General features: G+C 37.5%; 1 protein-coding gene across 1 annotated transcript in view; it reads left to right on the top strand.

The window, feature by feature from the left end:
* LOC127497765 (A disintegrin and metalloproteinase with thrombospondin motifs 16) overlaps positions 1-14,962 on the top strand; it is a 104,057-nt gene extending 89,095 nt beyond the window's left edge. Inside the window, exons 19-23 of the mRNA XM_051866499.1 lie at positions 7,822-8,026; positions 8,543-8,737; positions 10,146-10,355; positions 10,452-10,599; positions 13,738-14,962. Of these exons, the coding sequence (XP_051722459.1) occupies positions 7,822-8,026; positions 8,543-8,737; positions 10,146-10,355; positions 10,452-10,599; positions 13,738-13,853 (874 nt within the window). The 3' untranslated portion in view covers positions 13,854-14,962. The remainder of the gene's footprint in view (positions 1-7,821; positions 8,027-8,542; positions 8,738-10,145; positions 10,356-10,451; positions 10,600-13,737) is intronic.
* The last annotated feature ends 6,130 nt before the right edge of the window (positions 14,963-21,092 follow it).

Raw genomic sequence — 21,092 nt, 5'->3', positions numbered from 1 at the left:
TATCATTTTCGACATGATTTGATGTGATTTTTGTCGTTATTTGATGACATAATTTACTGCTTTATTTATTCTCGAAACAGAAGTAACTTCATGATATTTGTGTATTTTACTTTTCACTTTATTAATCTTTAGCAAAAGTATAGTGCTCCTAATAGGCTAAGGTACAACTTAATTAATGCTGAAGATTTAATTCAGATTTAATTAATCTGATAACGGGGTCAGGTGTTTATGTCGATACTCAAGGTCAGGAGAAAACGAGAAAAATAATGCATGGCCTCTTAGTGCTTCTGTAGAAAGCAATTTTGGGTGTTCGTAAGATAGACTCCCATGTGCTTGAGCTAATTGAGTCGACTGGTCTATCTCTGGATACATCTGATAAAACCGGTTGCCCTGCACAGAGGTGTTCTTCTAGTCAGAGCTCTTGTGTCCTCTTATGTCAGTCTTCCCAGAAAATGCTGACTTGCTCCTGTAAATCGAGCCGTCCAAGCATTGAGTCTTCCTGGGCTTCTTGCCCTGAGTGAGAGAACATGAAGTGAAGACATCCAAAACCAGTAATGTCTAATACATTTGAATTGCAACTTGCAATTGTCACCTTAACGAGCCATTTCTACTTGATTTAACTAATATAAATATATTTTGTTGGTATAAATTAATGTATTTAAGTTGATTCAGTGATGTTAAATAGATTTTACTTTAATAAAACTAGTAAATTTAGATGTTACCGTTTTTAGGTTGCTATTTCAGTGTATTGTGACTGCTGTTGTATGTAAGCATAATTTATGCTGAAACTTATATGTATTTAAAACATACGGTTTCACAAACAAGGCTTAAGTGCACATTTAAAACAATTAAACACACTTTGTGTGTGTGTGTGTGTGTGTGTGTGTGTGTGTGTGTGCGTGCTTGTGAAGGTTGAGTAACTAAAAACATTTGCGTTCACATACTCTCATAGAGTAGGTTCTGGGTTTGGAGACACTTGTGGCTGTCCAAGAACACAGCGGTGCCAAACATTTGCTTGTGTCTATTCCAGTATCCTGATGATGGCATCATGATGTCACTTCTCTAACAGGTGTTTCAGGCAAGAGTGAGCAGTACCGTTAAAATGATGTTTTACTGGGGGTCTTCTCTGTGTGTCAGTGTTTTTCTACCTCATTAACTGGCCTCTGTAAACACCATTTATTGCCTCACGTTTATCTGATGTCCTGTTTGTTTGGCATGAACTCTTTGGGTTTACGAGAGGCCAAGGTTAAAAACCTTCCTGACTCAGCACACAATCGCACTGTTGACATGAAGGTCACGCACATATTAAACACAACCTGGGGCCACAACTGAGGTTGTTGATTTAGCCAGAGATGTAGATGAGACTGTATTTTATTTATGGTGTCTATTTTAGTTTTTTGCTCACATAATTCAGGTGATACCAATTATGCAGCTTCTCTTAAAATGTGTTAAATTCTTCAAATATGTAACAGACCTACCTTTACTTTTGACATTAACTCAAAAACATGAGCACCTTAAATTATGTAAAATAAATACAAAATGTGTATATATCGTGATACTGACTATCTTTATTGACTATCAACACTACATTTATTGGTTTAGGATTACGAACCCAACTAACTTCTTTGTCAAATGTTTTGGTTGTAGTATTTTTGTCTTTCTAATAAATTATACTTCCCTTAAAAGACGTTTACTCAAGTGTGCTGTTAGTATACTTGTTTAAAAACTAAAAGTACTTTGAGTCTACTTGTGTATGTATCACAGACATACTTAACAAAGTTATACTTAAGTATGCTTGGCTTATGCTAACAAGTATACAGAAAGTCTAAGTATATTTGAACAAAAATAATATATAAATTGTAAACTATGACTATACTTGCAGGATAAATACAAATAAACTAGTAGGTAAACAGTAAAGTTTATACAAATAAACTTTACTGAGAGTATATTTCAAACAGTACATTCATTGACTAAAATGCAGGCTAGAAATATGTAACTAGTAAACCACCAGCATACATGAAGAGGATGCAGAAATGGGGGAGAGTAGAATCCAAATGCCATAAAGAATATTTATTAAAGTAAATAAACAAAATTCACTATTCCCTCCGTTAGTCCACTAATATAGTCCACTTGAAGGAATGAATGAAAAGGAGTGCATGAATTTGGACACTAGAATGTATAAAGCTTAATGAAACAATTTAATAATCAATTAAAAAAGAATTTATATCTGTATGATATTACACTACCCACATTGGACCAGCGTTGTGGAAAATGGATGGATGGAGGCACCATCTTCTGGTCAGACACGGGAATTCATTCAGCGTAACCGTCACGGTGCTTTATGGGTATTCTCTAGTCGTTGAGCGTACATTGGTTGCACTCGTTATTGGGGTGCATTATGGAATTGAATGGTTTCGACCACCAATACAAATGGCTGTCCCCTCAAATGGTGGCCTATTAAGGTATAGGGGGCGATTTCAGACACAGCCATGGACTTCAATATAGACAGGGATAAAGGGCAAACAAGCATAACAAGATATACCAGGGAAACAATCAATAAAGCTAATCAACAGAGAGAAAAAAACTACAAACTGACTACAAGCTAAACAGTTCCAAAAAGGGCTTGCGACAACTTGTAAGTTCTCTTGTAGTATAGTTGAAATACTAAAGAAAAACTTGATGTAAACTAGTTTAGTACTCGAAATTTTCTACTGTTACACTTTTATAAAGTTTTATAAACTAAAAATTGGGCAAATCTAGTCCCAATAAATAGTACACATACAAGTATACTGCTAGTACATTGATTTTAGTATACATAATACATAAAGTATACTTGGAAAATATGCTTGAACTTTACCTACGTTTAATGAACTTGAAGTACACTTCTTTCTGTAAGGTTTGTTTTAAAAATTTGTATCTAATGAATGACATTCCCTGATTTAAAGGGTTAGTTCGCCCAAAAATGAAATTTCTGTCATTTATTACTCACCCTCATGTCATCCCAAACCCTTAAGACCTTTTTGATGATTAAGATAAGATATTTTTGATGAAATCCGAGGGTTTTTAAAGGACACATAGGTAGCAACGTCATTGCACCTTTTGAGGTCCAGAAAGGTACTAAAGTCATTGTTAAAATAGTCTACGTGACTGCAGTGGTTCAACCTTGATGTTATGAAGCAGAGATGTTCATGAGTCTTTTATCTGGAGTCTGAGTCAAGTCTGGAGTCTTTTGTCACGAGTCAGAGTCGAGTCTCAAGTCAATAAAAAAAAAATTCTCATACTCAAATCCTATTTTTTATCCTAGTTGTATTATATAGACAAAATAATATGCTCTTTCTATCATCTGTTTTGTTTGAAATTAAGGTCCTATGATGTAAGGGATAATGTAAATCCAGCTTGTTACTTTATAATTCATTACAATGTACAAAACAGTCGTCCTGGCAACACGAGTAGTCATTTTCAATACAGCCGCTAAGCGGACACAAGATGGCGCCAGTGAGTCACGGTTTGTTATACAGCAGTTTGTTATACAGCTTCGTTATTATTGATGACAGTCATTATCAGAAAATATCAAACCTTGGAATGTTTAAGAATGTCAATAGAAAACTGTACACATGCTGATTGTGATACGTTAAAATATGAGCTTTAAGTAATAAATGGATTAAGATCTCTTTCTATCTCTCTTATGAACACACATTAAGAAAGAGAAAAGCTGCATATAATACAAAAAGATTGATAAAACATAGTGCTAGGTTTAAAGGCTAGATTTTTTTTTTTTTCATATTTTAACAGGCTGGCAATCTAAATGAGCCATGCAGCTTCACCACATATAATAGCTAGCTGTGTGAGTTAATGTGACTAATATTTGTAGATGCGATGTCTCATAAAATTTGATGTTGTCATTCCGGTGTCTTTAATTTCCCACATTCTGTGCATCTAGCCGATCTGACATGTTAATAAACCCAAACAAAAAAACATGGCACAGTGGCTCCCGTCATGTTTCATGGGACTCTTACGACATTTCGGAGTTTACGCGCAAGACACGGACACACGTAATCAAATTCTATGACAAGAGTCCGATCTACCACAACAAATAGGGAAATATATGATGCAGGTATTATAAAACCATTCAAATACAACAAAAATTCTTTATTTATTATGTCAGTAGCTAAGGGTAAAAGACTTGAGTCGTTTTTAAAATATTCACGAGTCTTTTGTGTCGAGTCAAGTCTGAAGTCATTTCAGGTCGAGTCCGAGTCAAGTCTAAAGTCTATTAAAATGCAACTCGAGAATGCTTTTTGTGTGCAAAAACAAAACTAAAATAAGGACTTTATTCAACAATTTGAACTGTTGTCATACACAGTTGACGCAGTGCAGAGCTTCCGTGTTTATGTCCGAACACCAAGTCATTATTGGCCAGCTCCTGCGTCAGCATCACAAGTATGTGTCGTGGTGCTCACGTGAACAGCATGGGCCAATACTGAACACGGAAGCTCTGCACTGCGTTCACTGCGTCAACTGCATTTGACAACAGTTCAAATTATTGAATAAAGTCCTTGTTTTTTGTTTTGTTTTTGCACACAAAAAGTATTCTCGTCATTTACACCACTATTACATAAGTAGTCAGTTGCATGTCATCATCATCTTAACGTAGACAGCATTCGCAGACACACTTATCGAGTATTTTAGGGTGCTACATTTTTTGATCTTATGTCAGTCCTCAGTGCCAGAAGTGTCATGGAGAAGCCATTACATCATGGAAATAGGTGGAGGTTCACATTTAGAGCCTGACATCACTGCGGTTTGAGGTAGAAGGTTAATGTCATCTTCCTCCACACAGAGCATCTGTTCTTCTGTGTTGTATTGAAATAACATTGTTCAATTTTATAGCACATTTGTATAGCAGCACTAGCATAAAACTGATAGATATATAATGCAATAATATTATATAATGTCCCTGTTCGGTCATATTTATTGGACAAATAACTAAAGTCTCATTTGCCAGACGACTTCCCCCAAAGAGTGCCAACTGTATCGTATGCATTACAGCTCAAATCACAGATGGTGAAAGCTGAGCCCTGGTGAAATCATAGCTGTGTGAATGTTTAATCCAGCTCATAATTAATAAATTCACACAAGTAGGTTTATGGCAACAGAGGCACAGGACCACATATTACCTATGATATATTAAGTTCTTTTAATTACTACAACCGTCTGGCCAAGGCATTGCCAAATTTACCTTTTCAAGTAGGTCAAATGCCTGATTCCACCATATAAATATCATGTGTATTTTAAAGAGCACAAACTGAGGATGTCGTACTGCGTTGAACATCTCCAGTGCTTGAGATGAAAGCAGATCAGGTCACTGCAGCAATTACATTCATCAGAGCTGTTGCAGCATTCCAGTCAGATGATGTGCTCTGCTATGAGAAATAACGTTTGGGATGGGGGATTTGAGGTTGTTTGGGGACTTCAGGGACAACTAATGACCCTTATGAGCTGATGTTTTGACTGGTTGGTTTTGCTGAAAGTCAACAAACCATCCACTCTTGATAATCAAGGTGTCTCAGTGTTACAACTTGCCTAACCAGAGCTGAGGCTTGTGGGAAAGAACACCGTAGCCACATTCAATGTGTATGTTCAGAATAGCATACTACCACAATATTCAACGTCTCTATGGGCCCTATTTTAATGAAGTGCACTTAGGGCGTGTCCGAATCCACTTTAGCTAGTTTAACGACGGGAAAAATGGTCGGCGTGCCCGGCAAATGGTCTAAAAGGGTTGTCCCTATTCTCTTAATGAGTAATGGGTGTGTTTTGGGTGTAACGTGCAATAAACCAATCAGAGTTTCATCTCCCATTCCCTTTACAATCCAGTTGCGCTCACGCCATGGTGGATTTGCCGTTTACATGACGGAATTTGCAAGCAGGAAAACTGAACGCTTCTCTAGTAAGGAAACGGATCTGCTCGTGCGCGAGGTTAAAGCGCGCAAGCAGACCATCTGCTGGAAAAGCCGGATTCCACCAAAGCATTTAGAGTGTACGCACGTTGTGCACCCGCCTATAGGCACATGTTACTAACACACTCTTTAAATAACAAAACAAATATTGCGCCATTGACTTTAGATCAGGTTTCGGTCAATAGCGCAGTCTATTTCAGTTGCCTCAAAATAGTAACGCGCCAATAATGTGCCTGAACACACCTCGTTGTGCACAAATGGGCGCATATGCATTTACTATTTAAACAACATGGTGCTGGATTTGAAAATAACTACTTGTAAAGCTAATGCAAGGGTTAGAAATCAATTTATCTTTTGCTGAAATTTCCTGCTCCTCGCGGAGAGCGCAGTTCATGGTTGCATAGCAACGACAGACGCCACGGGAGCGCAAGCGCTTTGGAAAGAAGGAGAAAGAGGCGCAGCCGCGCTTTCCATGTGTTTTTAGACGCAATATGTGAACTGCCCCTTAGAGATGATGCAGCAGTACCTTTTGAACTCTTTAACTTGAATATCTGTATACTTGTAATTTTTAATATTACATTTAAATTAAATGTAATTTCTAATGATAAATTTGTGATGTTTTAAGCTTTCTATAAAAAACTATATATTATATCATAAGTAAATATATCAAATTAGATGGAATAAAACATTACAGAATTAATCAAATCCATTAACTTTTATTTCAATAATATTAACTGGCTAGTATGATTTACTGTATAACTTTAAAAAAAAAAAAAAACATATGGGGACAAAAAAATGTAACACAGGCTCATTGGAAAAACGTACCTGTGTCAACATTTTTGCAAAACGCAAAATGCATACCAGTACGTACATATCACTTCAGTTTCTAACAGAAATGAACACTAGAGGCAGTAAGACAGGGGTGTACTCACTTTTGTGGCCAGCGGTTTAGACATTAATGGCTGTGTGTTGAGTTATTTTGAGAGGACAGCAAATTTACACTGTTATACAAGCTGTACACTCAATACTTTACATTGTAGCAAAGTGTCATTTCTTCAGTGTTGTCACACACACACATATATATATATATATATATATATATATATATATATATATGGCATTAAAAAATTTAAAATTGCCATCAAAAAGGCATTAAAAAGAATTAAATTAGATTTGATGAAACCTGCAGAAACCCTGGTTTTTCCAATGAGCCTGGGCTGTAAAAATGTATTACATAGCAAAAATTACCCAGAATACTGTTTCAAATGATTACATAGTTCTGGCATGAAACTCTAGATGGAGCAGGCTGATAGGTCTTTACTCATTTGGTGGCGATCACATCATTATCTACGTAGCACAGCTGATTGGTTGTTGTTGCATCAGCGGCCAATGAGCTGTGGCTCAACATTCAAACAAATACCGGTAGTGTTTGCTGTTAGCAGTCTGCAGCGAGCTTTCAGGAAACCCTCCACCTTCCCAAGCTCCACCTGTACTTGCTCTGCAGCAGCATCAGTGTAGCAGATCTGTTCCGCCAAGACTAAATACAATGCCATATCCACAACCATCTCTATTACTAAACAAATCTCCCGAGAGTTGTCATGACAGAATTATCATGATGTGTATGGTTTGGCATGTTATTTTAAAAAATAGTAAGCCGTATACAGTTTACAGTATACTGAGCAGTATGTAGTACACTAGTACTTCATTGCCTTAGCCTCATTAAAAAAGGAATGCTCTGGGAAAGCTTGGGTTGAACTCAGCACATGTGATAAATATTAGTGATTCTTTGTATCGACAAATAACTCTTTCAGGATGTAAAGAACTTATAAAAATATCTTGTGTGTGCTGTTGTGTACCACAGCTGGAGTGTAGAGGACTGGGGCGTGTGCAGCCGCAGCTGTGGATCTGGAGAGCAAATCAGACTGGTGCGCTGCCTTCAGAAAACAGGCCCGGATAAGGTGGACACTGTATCTGATGACCAGTGTGCACAACCACCGCCATCTCGCAGGCAGACCTGCAACACACACACCTGCCCAGCGGTCTGGAGCACTGGACCCTGGTCTCAGGTTAGTGATCAATCACACAAATCCGTGAAAATCAACAATGCATCATATGTCTACATAGGCAAATACCTTCCTATTTAAAGGCACAGTATGTACGTTTTGCAGCTAGAGGCAAAAACAACAACAATGGCGTAGCTTGATGGCACCGTGAATGAGCGCGGAATCATGGGAGTTGTTATCTTCACCTCCACAGCTGATGCGACTCAAGCAGAATCATGTTCATTTCCCTCATTTAAAAGTTTTACACATGAAGAAATTAACACATTTTCAGAGTTTTAGATGAAAGATTCCTATCAGTAGCCTAATAAAAAACAGAAAAGTGGGTTACCTCATAAGGATCAACACTGTGAATAGTGCATTTTGACAATTGCATTCGTAACTGAACATTTTTACTTTGTGTAATGCTGCATCCTGTCAAGAAGGATATAATAAACAATGACTAAATGCACCTTTAATTCTACAGAGTTAAAACTTCACTGAGGAACATTGTCTTATATTATGGCTGGATCTTTTTCCCAGTGTTCTCGTAAATGTGGGAAGGGAGTGATGAAGAGAGCGGTGGCATGTGTAAGCAGTGACTCCAGTCCTTACATCCGCGTGCTGCCGGACGCTTCCTGTGCCGCTCTGCCCAAACCCAGCAGCCAAGAGACCTGCATGATCAAACGCTGCCACAAACAGCGCAAGGCCCAGTGGTTCGTCTCCACCTGGCAACCGGTAAAACCCTCAGCAGAATACTTGAACTGCATTGTGATAGAGTGGGGTGATGTGGAGTTGTGATAAAGCCTAAAGTAGTAACCAAATGGTTAAGAGTTCAAACCCCAGAGGTGATGCATGACCTTTCACCATTATGAGGCAGACATTTAATTAAATGAAATTAGCATGTATTATTGTTTAAATTTGTATTAAATGCAATTAGCTGAACTTTACAGTGCTTTTTTGACCCACTGAAGTAGGACTTAAGTTGTAAGAAATGTAATTTCATAGTTACTTCTATTGTCTTTGAAATATGGTTAGTGTACTGCCAAATGTCCTGACAAGCATGTATTGTAAACTAAAATATACTTTAATGTCAGTTCTATTGAAACGTGTATGCCATGTATTTAAATTTGTAAATAGTTACACATTTGTAATGTTGAAGGGTAACACTCTATTTTACAGTTACACATGTTACATGTACTTACTCCAGTAATAACAGTAAATTATGCATAATTACATGCAAATAACCCTAAACCAAACCCTAACCCTATAGTAACTGCATGTTGTTAAGTGCACTTAAGTGGCCTTTTATTTCGTTAATATTATATTATCTGAAGCACAGTTTTTAAAAAATATACTTTTATACTACAAATGCACATTCAGTACAATTAAAGGGTTAGTTCACCCAAAAATGAAAATAATGTTTTTTATTACTCACCCTCATGTCGTTCCACACCCGTAAGACCTTCGTTCATCTTCAGAACACAAATTAAGATATTTTTTATTAAATCTGATGGCTCAATGAGGCCTGCATTCACAGCAATGACATTTCCTCTCTCAAGATCCATAAAGGTACTAAAAACATATTTAAAACAGTTCATGCGAGTTCAGTAGTTCTACCTTAATATTATAAAGCGATGAGAATATTTTTGTGCACCAAAAAAAAACAAAATAACGACTTTTTAACAATATAGTGATGGGCCGATTTCAAAACACTGCTTCGGAGCTTTACGAATCGAATCAGTGACTTAGAGCGCCAAAGTCACGTGATTTCAGCAGTTTAGCCGTTTGAAAGGAGAGCCGAGTCACTGATTCGATTCGCAAAGCTTTTAAATATGTTTTTAGTACCTTTATGGATCTTGATAGAGGAAATGTCATTGCTTTGAATGCAGGCCTCACTGAGCCAACAGATTTAATCAAAAATATCTTAATTTGTGTTCCAAAGATGAACAAAGGTCTTACGGGTGTAGAACGACATGAGGGTGAGTAATAAAGGACATTATTTTCATTTTTGGATGAACTAACCCTTTAAGCACACATTTTTCAACAAGGAAAGGAACAGGTTACTGCTTCAGTCTCTTTTATAATGCACAGATGTGTGTTTGGGTTGAATGAGGGCTCTGATGTTCTCTCTTTCTCTCTGCAGTGTTCAGTGTCATGTGGAAAGGGGCTTCAGCTACGTGTCGTAAAGTGCACAGAGAAGGATGTAGCAGGAAAATATAAAGAACTGTCACCCAAAAAGTGTCAGCATGTGCCCAAACCCTCCATGGAGCTTCAGAGAACCTGCATCCTGCCAGACTGTCCCATCCTCTCTCCTCAAAGCAGACCAGACTGGTACTCCTCACCGTGGTCTCAGGCAGGTCTTCTCTCATCCTACACCCATCTAACACAACCAATCCTGAGCTCAGCTTGTTTTTGATCTTTGCATGCTGTGTTGTGTCTTTGTCTGCAGTGTACAGTGTCGTGTGGCGGAGGCGTTCAGGTGCGCTCAGTGCAGTGTCTCGTTCATGGGCGTCCCTCCTCTGGGTGTTTACTGCAGATGAAGCCAGTGATGTCCCAGGCCTGTAACACTGCGTTCTGCCCCCAGCCAGAGAAGAAAGGTCTGTCGTGAGCTGTGATATTATTTCACCACGTACTAATGTGCTTCATTGAAAAGATTTAAGTAACACAAATTCTTTTGAGGAAAAAGAAGTTAAAAAAAATATGTATTTTTATTATTATGCATAATATTATGTATGTCAGTAAATTATAATAATAATTGTGATTTAATATCATGAAATTTGTAGTTAATGTGATTAAAAATGTTTAATTTTTAGCTTTAATTGTAATTTAGTACTTCTAATATATACAGTGTGTGTATATATACAGTATCTCACAGAAGTGAGTACACCCCTCACATTTTTGTAAATATTTTATTATATCTTTTCATGTGACAACACTGAAGAAATGACACTTTGCTACAATGTAAAGTAGTGAGTGTACAGCTTGTATAACAGTGTAAATTTGCTGTCCCCTCAAAATAACTCAACACACAGCCATTAATGTCTAAACCACTGGCCACAAAAGTGAGTACACCCCTAAGTGAAAATGTCCAAATTGGGCCCAATTAGCCATTTTCTCTCCCCGGTGTCATGTGACTCGTTAGTGTTACAAGGTCTCAGGTGTGAATGGGGAGCAGGTGTGTTAAATTTGGTTTTATCGCTCACTCTCTCATACTGGTCACTGGAAGTTCAACATGGCACCTCATGGCAAAGGACTCTCTGAGGATCAGAAAAAAAGAATTGCTGCTCTACATAAAGATGGCGTAGGCTATAAGAAGACTGCCAAGACCCTGAAACTGAGCTGCAGCACGGTGGCCAAGACCATACAGCGGTTTAACAGGACAGGTTCCACTCAGAACAGGCCTCGCCATGGTCGACCAAAGAAGTTGAGTGCACGTGCTCAGCATCATATCCAGAGGTTGTGTTTGGGAAATAGGCGTATGAGTGCTGCCAGCATTGCTGCAGAGGTTGAAGGGGTGGGGGGTCAGCCTGTCAGTGCTCAGACCATACGCCGCACACTGCATCAAATTGGTCTGCATGGCTGTCGTCCCAGAAGGAAGCCTCTTCTAAAGATGATGCAGAAGAAAGCCCGCAAACAGTTTGCTGAAGACAAGCAGACTAAGGACATGGATTACTGGAACCATGTCCTGTGGTCTGATGAGACCAAGATAAACTTATTTGGTTCAGATGGTGTCAAGCGTGTGTGGTGGCAACCAGGTGAGGAGTACAAAGACAAGTGTGTCTTGCCTACAGTCAAGCATGGTGGTGGCAGTGTCATGGTCTGGGGCTGCATAAGTGCTGCCAGGCACTGTACTGTACATGCCAACATGTAATGTGACATACTGAAGCAGATCATGATCCCCTCCCTTCGGAGACTGGGCCACAGGGCAATATTCCAACATGATAACGACCCCAAACACACCTCCAAGATGACCACTGCCTTGCTAAAGAATGTCTCCAGACCTAAACCCTATTGAGCATCTGTGGGGCATCCTCAAACAGAAAGTGGAGGAGCACAAGGTCTCTAACATCCACCAGCTCCGTGATGTCATCATGGAGGAGTGGAAGAGGACTCCAGTGGCAAACTGTGAAGCTCTGGTGAACTCCATGCCCAAGAGGGTTAAGGCAGTGCTGGAAAATAATGGTGGCCAAACAAAATATTGACACTTTCGGCCCAATTTGGACATTTTCACTTAGGGGTGTACTCACTTCCAGCAGTTTAGACATTAATAGCTGTGTGTTGAGTTATGTTGAGGGGACAGCAAATTTACACCGTTATACAAGCTGTACACTCACTACTTTACATTGTAGCAAAGTGTCATTTCTTCAGTGTTGTCACATGAAAAGATATAATAAAATATTTACAAAAATGTGAGGGGTGTACTCACTTCTGTGAGATACTGTATATATACACACACTGTATATATTAGAAGTACTAAATTACAATTAAAGCTAAAAATTAATAAATAAAAATGACAAACATACATAAAACTAAAAAACTGAAGCTAATTTACAATATTAATAATTAGTATAATAGTATATAAATAAGATGACACTTTTGCACATATTTGTTATGTCTTATTTGTTGACAAATTAATTATATTAATTAAGGAATATAATAGAGTCCAAAACTCTTTATGCTGGGTTTGTGTAAGTTTTGACCATTTCATTTTCTATTTGGAAAGAAATAACGACAAAGAAAAGGACAACTTGGTATTTTTTTCACTTAAAGGGTTAGTTCACCCAAAAATGAAAGTTCTGTCATCATTTACTCACCCTTGTGTCATTCCAAACCCATAAGACTTTTATCACTTTTCATCTCAAGATATAGTTAATGAAATCGGAGAGATTTCTGTCCCTCCATTGGCAATCTAATTAACTACCACTTTGACGCTTCAAAAAGTTCATAAAGAGATTGTAAAACTAATCCATATGAATCAAGAGGTTTAGTCCAAAATTTCTGAAGAGACTCGATCGCTTTATATGATGAACAGATTGAATTTAGGCTTTTATTGATATAAACATTCATCAACACACACATCAGTTTTGGTAAACAGAAGCTCAAGCGTGCTTGCTTGATGTGCGAGAACCAATGAGGTTTGTTCTTATACGCATCAATCACGTATGGTTGAACTTCTGTTTTTGTCCGCTGATCGATGTTTACATGTAAATAAAAGCCTAAATTCAATCTGTTCATCATATAAAGCGATCAAGTCTCTTCAGAAAATTTGGACTAAACCACTCAATTCATATGGATTAGATTTACGATCTCTTTATGAACTTTTTGAAGCGTCAGGGTGGTAGTTGCGTGGACTGTCAATGGAGAGACAGAAATCTCTCAGATTTCATTTAAAAATATCTTAATTTGTGTTTTGAAGATGAACGAAAGTCTTATGGGTTTCGAGCAACATGAGGGCGAGTAAATGATGACAATTTTTGGGTGAACTAACCCTTTAACAAACGGAAAACATGATTTTCCATGGTTTACAATTTGGTTTACGGCCCCTTTCATCAGATTGGTCGGGAAGTTTTTTTTTTCCTTTCTCGTTATTCCTTTTCAAATAGAAAATGAAATGTACACAAGCTGGAATGGCTATTCTGTTTATTTTTTGTTACATTTTAAAATATCTTATTAATTATTAGGTTCGATAAGACATTTATCTTGTTACATTGTAACATCAATGTTTCCCTGTGCAGATGTGATCTGTAAAGATCATTTCAACTGGTGCTATTTGGTGCCGCAGCACGGCGTTTGCAACCACAAGTTCTACGGGAAGCAATGCTGCAAGTCCTGCTCACACACAAACCCGTGAGAACTTCTGCTCTAGATTTTTTACCATGACCTCCTGAGCCCTCGCAGGAGCAGAGTGATGCCCGCTCTAGTGCTGTGTTGAACATAGACTGAACAAAGACATTATTAAGGACTCAAAGTGGCTTTTTTGTCTGGGAATTCAGTGAAGAATGACACGGCCTGCTGATGCCAGCGAGACTGCAAGCGTGTCTGCAGGAAATTACATCATCAACGAAGCCCCCTGGAGGTGATACCGTGTCAGTGAGGGTGTGAGGACTCATTTCATTGTGTTTCACAGAGCTTCAAGTGGTCAGGAACAAAAAATATGAGAATGCTTTGCGTCCGGATATAGACTAGACTGAATCCGTGTGTCAAAATACATGGACATGTGTTATGTTTTTTCATGAGCATGCTTCATAATCTCATGTGAAACACATAAACGGGCTTAATGCGTCTCATGTTGCAGCAGGGAGAATATGGCGTCATGTAGTAGAGCTACATTAATTTTTGGTGCTATATGTGGTTATTAATGGCAGCCGAGCAGCTGACACATAATAGAGGTTTTAAATTAACATGACAATGAATTAGCGCTTTTGTATGATTGATATTAATTTTCTTATTTATTAACAATACTGCAATATACCAGAATGATATTCTGCTGTAATATTCTGTTATACAGCTTTTATTTTCCTGTTTATCTTTGGGTATATGTTGCACAGTTGGTATTTTTTGTAAGTTTTATCGTGCTTTCACAGTACTGTTCCGTATTTGGGTTTTATTATTTTCAAGGAAAACAAAATGCAAATGAAACTAATGGGCATGAGTTTAATGAACTGTAAGAAGTGTCACGTTTAACAAAGTCAGCTCTCTTCGTTTTTAGCAACCACACGACTGCCAAGAACTCTAAATCTGTCTTTGGTCTGATGAAGAGAAATGCACATGAAAGGCTCCGGCATCTCACATATGGGTTTTTGCATCGCACAAATTACTTCCATCATTTACAGTATTTGCATTTGTTGTACAACAGCAGTAGATGAATGTAACCGCTCATCCACAATGAATGTTATTCTGAAGAGTGGACAGAGGATTTATTATAAATGGCAGTTCTTATTAAACGTGACGCGTGTCATATTGCCATCACATTAGAGTCTGTGTTGTCTTTCTCTCTTGGCCGTAGGAAGCAGATACATAGATCGCTGGTGATCCGGCTTCGCTAACGCTGACTCAGAGCTTTTTCTTGTTCTTCTTATGCGCTATTGTTTCCAGATGGAGTCAGACGAGGCCACTGGAGCGCGTTCAGGAACTAATATGACTTGTGAGCTTTTCACCGACTTTTAACGCACAGCTCTGTGAAGACTTTAGCAGAAAACACATACATCACTTCATGTTATTAATGTCTCAAGACGTTCAGTAAGACTTAAACCATGTTTTCGTCTTTTGAAAGTTTAGATGAATGTTCAGAATATGGAGCTGCTGAGGCAAGAACAACTGCTGCTATCGCTCAAGAGCAGGGTTAGTGATCGGCACAAACCATTAACACTACCTATTGGACCTATAGAACCACCCCGTTGTGATACAGACATGAGGTGTGCTGTTACTTTTCAAAGCATTCTCAATGATTAAAGTGATAATGATGGAAAGTCTTTGCAAAAAAACATCTATTTAATCTCCATTTAAACCTCTAAAAAACTCAGTTTACTAAAGTTTTGTTAAATAAGTACAGTTTAACCACAAGGAACAACTTTCATGATTCCTGTTCAGAAATCTTTCTCATTTGATGCACTGCTTTTTGCATAGTTTGTAGCAGGAAAGTGGGAATATTTCCAGAAAACAAGCACTCAAAACCAGTGTTGGGTGTAACGCGTTACTGTAATTAAATTACTTATCGGCTGAAAAAGTAAAGTATGGGATTACTGTTCATTTTTAGGTAATTTAATTACAGTTACTTATAATGTACTTGCGTTACATACTGTAAATTAGTTCAACAGTTCTATTTAAATCAATATTGAATTTAAAATCTAAATTTGTCGTCTAAAGGTAAAAGTGAACGCTGCCTCTTTAAAATCGTTAGCTGTAGTGCAGTTGCGCGTGAGCTTCGCACCAGTTGGCTGTGTAGTCGCTGTCTGAAGATGTCGGCAGAAGCGAGTGGCTGTTTTGCAGAATGGAAATATTACAATTACTTCACTTTTTTGACACAGGTAGGCAAGAACATTACGGTAAAATGTAAGCTATGTCCTAGAAAGAAAAAACTGCGCGCGCTCTCTGAAAGACTGTCTTCAGTCAGCGCGCTCTCAACCAAAGCGCACACACATAGCCGCCTCTCGCGAGTCTCGAGTGACAGATTTTCGCGGTTTATTACACATAAACGTTCAAATACACACACAGTTATGTCAAAATGCCCGTCTTGGCGTATATTCGCGTTGGTTATGTGAATGTGAACAGCATGTGTAACAGCATATTGTCTCCGTCCATTAGGTCTTAGTGACAGCAGCCTTTAAAACATGCTACTGTCTACTATTGGCTGTCTGTATTATAAATGATAATCAAACAACAAAAGAAAAGCTTTAATAAGGATTAATCTATTTTTAATTTATACAGTTATGCCTATGCAGAGTTATATTATATTTGATTATTCAATTTCTGTGGTATTTTTACTTACTACTATTAGACCTACCTGGGAAAAAATATATGGCATTGTTTTATTTGTATCTTTATATATTTTTACCGTGGTATCGACTTTGGTATCGAGTATTGTGCACTTTGGTGGTATCAGTACCGACTACTAGATTTTTGGTATAGTGACATCCCTATTTGTTACTAAAAAATAAATTAAGTATTATAAAGTAAATAAAAGTATTACTGTATATATTTTAATAAAGTTAAAATGTTTTAAAAAGCTATAAAAGGCTAAACTATTCCATGTTTGACTAAATTATTAAAAGAGTTTCCTTTCTATTGTCTATCCGGTCAAGGTTTATAGGGATTTTAAGAAGTAATTAGTAAGTTACTTATTACTTTTCAGACAGAGTAATTAGAAAAGTATTTTAAATACAACATTGATGATGTAATTAATAATTAATTACTTTTTTTGAAGAAACTTACCCAACACTGCTCAAAACCCCCTAGCTCAGTGGTTAGGCGGCGTTAAGGTGACTTAAATTATTTTAAATAAGACAAAATGAGCTTTAAAATAATCTAAAACAACTAAAAATCAATATATTATTTCAATTCACCCATCAACTAATGTTTGTTTGCTTTGAGGAACCAGGATTCCCAGTCTTAAAACCTGTATTTATGAGGAAGCCTCATTTTAAAAGTGTGATTCTAGTCTAAAAAGCCATGGCTGTTATTATGAAGAAGATATAATTTTCTAGTTATAACAAGCTTAAAGTATGATTGAGTGGAAACATCATTCATTTATTAAAAAAAGCAGGATCACTGAAAAAAACATTCAGTTCTTAAATCTTATGGAATCCTGAAATGTAATTATTTTATGTTTGATTATAATTTTTTTTTTTTTTTTTTCATTTACAGAAACTGAGAGTGTCATATACCATGTAGAAACATGCTGATCACACCTTAGCAACTGCATAGCAACACCCTATCACTGTGGTGGCAGGTTCTGCATGCGCAATGATGCTCACAGTTTCTTCAGTGAATCTAAAATTTAGTTATTGTTTATTATTATCACAAAGAAGGAAAGAGTGTTAATTTGTGACAGGAGAACACATCAACACAAATTTCAAAGGTGTGTGGGGTCACCCGGTGGCTACTTTTGGAACAGTACTTGTCTGACCATTATCAATTTGTAGCAGTAAAGGAAGTGGCATCATATCAATCACAAGTTCAGTGTGGAGTACCACATGGCTCAGTACTAGGACCGATGCTTATCACCCTGTACATGCTACCCTTGGAAGATATCTATCCTCCTGAGACCAGAAAAAAAAAAAAAGTTTTTTGAATTTAGTATTTTTCACATCATTTCATTGTTTAGAGCATAAGAAACAAATGGAACATTTTTGAAAAATTATATTTTATTCATATGTTATGCTATGTCCTCTGTAGTGGACACCAGGACTAAATTGTTTAAAAAATAACATGACATGAAATGACATGTAAAGGCAAAAACATTGGGATTTGTTTTAAATCACCAATCAATTTTTAGGCTTCAGGATTTTTTTTTAACCAAACTTTGGATAAAGATGATTCTCAACTATGTTATGAAAGATAAATCGATATACCATTTTACTTTATGCACTATGTGGGTAAAATAGTCATACATGGATTTTCCCATTCAATACAATGCATCTATACACTGTATCTAATTTGCATATTAATGTGTTCTTGGAGCAACATGCAATGAAAAAAGAAGTGTAATAATGGGAGTAATAATTGGCAACATTTTCATAATAATATCTAATAATTAATAGGAATATTGATATATAATTTATTTCACTATTCACTTGTTGTGTCTCCTAAAATGCCTGATAAACATGATTTAAGTCCTGGTGTCCTCTACAGAGGTCATGTATGAAATCAATGCCCTGTTTCGTAAAAAAAAGTCATATTTTGATTTGAAACCCCATAACATTTTTCTGAGATGTTGATTTATAACAAACAATTTGAAAATTAATCAGATTTAAATAATTACAAAATATTATCATATTTCCATAAGAGTGCTAATTTTGATTCTCAGTCATATTTAAAGACCAAGGAGTTGTTGTTGTCATGACGAAACCTCTAAAAATTTTGTTTCTCTGCAAAGCCCTGGATGTGCTCTTTACAGGACATCCAGACTTAAAACTGTGACATGTACGATGTCAGAGAAAATCACTAAAATATAATGTCCACTACAGAGGACAAATGTCTATCGCTGGGTCCCAGGAGGATATATTTCTTTGCGGCCTGACGAAACATAACAATTCACAAAACTAACGGAATGCATAGCTGATATAAAAAATTGGATGAAAAAAATCTTGCTGATTACTTATAAAGCCCTGAATGCTTTAGTTCCTCAGTATTTGAGCGAGCTCTTATCGCATTATAGTCCTTCACGTCCACTGCGATCTCAAAATTCTGCCCAGTTGATATACCTAGAAAATCGAAATCGACTGTGGGCGGTAGATCCTTTTCCTATTTAGCGCCAAACTCTGGAACCATCTTCTTAGCATTGTATGGGAGGCAGACACATTCTGTCAGTTTCAATCTAGATTAAAGATCCATCTTTTTAACCTGGCATACACATAACACACTTCAATAATTTCAAATCCCTTAAAAGATTATAAGGCTCCATAAATTAGGTCATTTGGAACCAGGAACACTTCCCATAACATCTGATTTACTTGTTATATCGTAAGGGGAATGGCATCTACGCTAATATTAGAGGTTACTGTAGTCAGCCGGATCCGGTCCGAATCCAGACCAGATGGTGGACGTGCACCCAGAGACAATCACAACTGCTCTGAATGTCAGCAGAGACCATGACAACTAGATGAGCCCTAGACCGCATGTGAAGACCTCATCAACTAGACGGCCAGATCCTCAGTGAAGACCACAAGACCGAGACAAGTCCTCTGCACAGACCCTATGGCCAGCTTCAACTTGAAATTAAATTATACTTTAAATATTAAACTAAAACCACCACTAGGTGGAGGCAAGTCACTGTCTTAATCATTGAGTCATTCATTTAACCAATTCAAACAGCTGATTCATTCAGGAATGAAGCAAGTGACTAGCTGTTTCTCAATATGCGTTCTTAAGCGGTCTTGCGTCCTTGTGTTCTTGCTCTACGTCATCATCAACCGTCAAAGTTCAGTTCCAATACTTAAGAACGCAAGAACAGAGGACGCATGAAAGTACCCGGATGTGTTCTTGATATTGAGGATGCATCGAATGCAGACTTGAGAGAATCGAACCGTTAAAAATCCCAGAAGACGCTGCGGGCGGTCGACGTACGAAAGCCTGCAAGTTTTAAAGTTCTCATTGTCACTTATGAGATTCCCACTACAATCTCGCAATTACGTGACAGCTCGTGAAAGTAAACATTTGTCCGTGTGTTTTGCTTAATTTTAATAAAGTGATAACCTGAAGAAAGCCTGCAGTATCAATAATAATATGATGGAAGTCTTTTAATAGGTTATTACATTTGTGATGTTATGTTGCATTTATTGTGCATTAGTCGCTACTTATTATATGCTGGGACGGTCAGTTGAGCAACAAGATCGCAGCACATCTCAATTTTCACAAGGATGCGTTCTGTGTCCTCGTGTCCTTCCGAGTAAGACCGAACTCACCAAGAACGCAAGTCCGTTCTCTGCGTTCTTGGAATTGAGAAACAGCCACTGTCTTTATGAATCAGTCATTGAATCATTGACTCAACCAATTCATTAAAAAACACTGTGTTGATCAGAGATGCACAGCGGTTCTGCTGTGACTCTGTTTAGAACTATTTTCATTGGTGGAACAGAGCAAAAACAGTCGATATTGACCATATTGTATCTAAAATGTATTAGCTATTGTTTATATTCCATTGGATAAAGTATAAAATAGTGATGATCTTAGAAAGAGGACAAATGAGCTCAAGGCTGCGCCGGTAAGCAGACGTGGTCATTTCGAAACCGCACTGTCCGACCTAAATTGCATACCATATATGCACTTACTAAGAGAGAAAGATGAACTCAGAGAACAATTCATCCATGAGAATCAGATCCAGAACTAGAAATGAACAAGCTTACATGACAATCTCACAAACAACACAACAGTACAGAGAGAGTGACATAGGAAGAAGTGAATGAGAAACAGAGAGCTGATTTATGGCTGGTCAGCTGTGTTAGTGTGATGTGCTCATTTGGTTCTGCATGTGTTCTTGGTCCTGGTAAAGATGATCTCACCAGTCTTTTTGAATCCGTCATCAGACACGGACGATGCCATATTAGTTCAGTCCTGTGGATGTGTTTCCACTGTGCATTACGCTAGCATGGAACTAAACAACAACATATGGATTTGGAAGAACATTCCAGACTAACATAGTGACTATCCCTTAATTTTGCCATGATTTTGATTTTGCCAAAATTGGATCAGTATCCTTTGTTGGTCTAGGAACAACATTTGTATCAATTAGATTGTGAAGGTTAAGGTTAAGTTTGAAGCTTAATTAAGGTTCTTATCAGCCTGTCATTTCCCTGTGATTTTAGGGTTAGGGTCAGGGTTAGTTGACCCAGCCTCTCTGCTTTCCACCATCCACCGCCATTCAGACATATAC

The sequence above is a fragment of the Ctenopharyngodon idella genome, chromosome 16, assembly GCF_019924925.1.
Source record: "Ctenopharyngodon idella isolate HZGC_01 chromosome 16, HZGC01, whole genome shotgun sequence".
Classification (NCBI taxonomy): Eukaryota; Metazoa; Chordata; class Actinopteri; order Cypriniformes; family Xenocyprididae; genus Ctenopharyngodon; species Ctenopharyngodon idella.
Note: the sequence above shows the minus strand (reverse complement) of the source record. Positions and strands in the feature narration are given on the sequence as shown.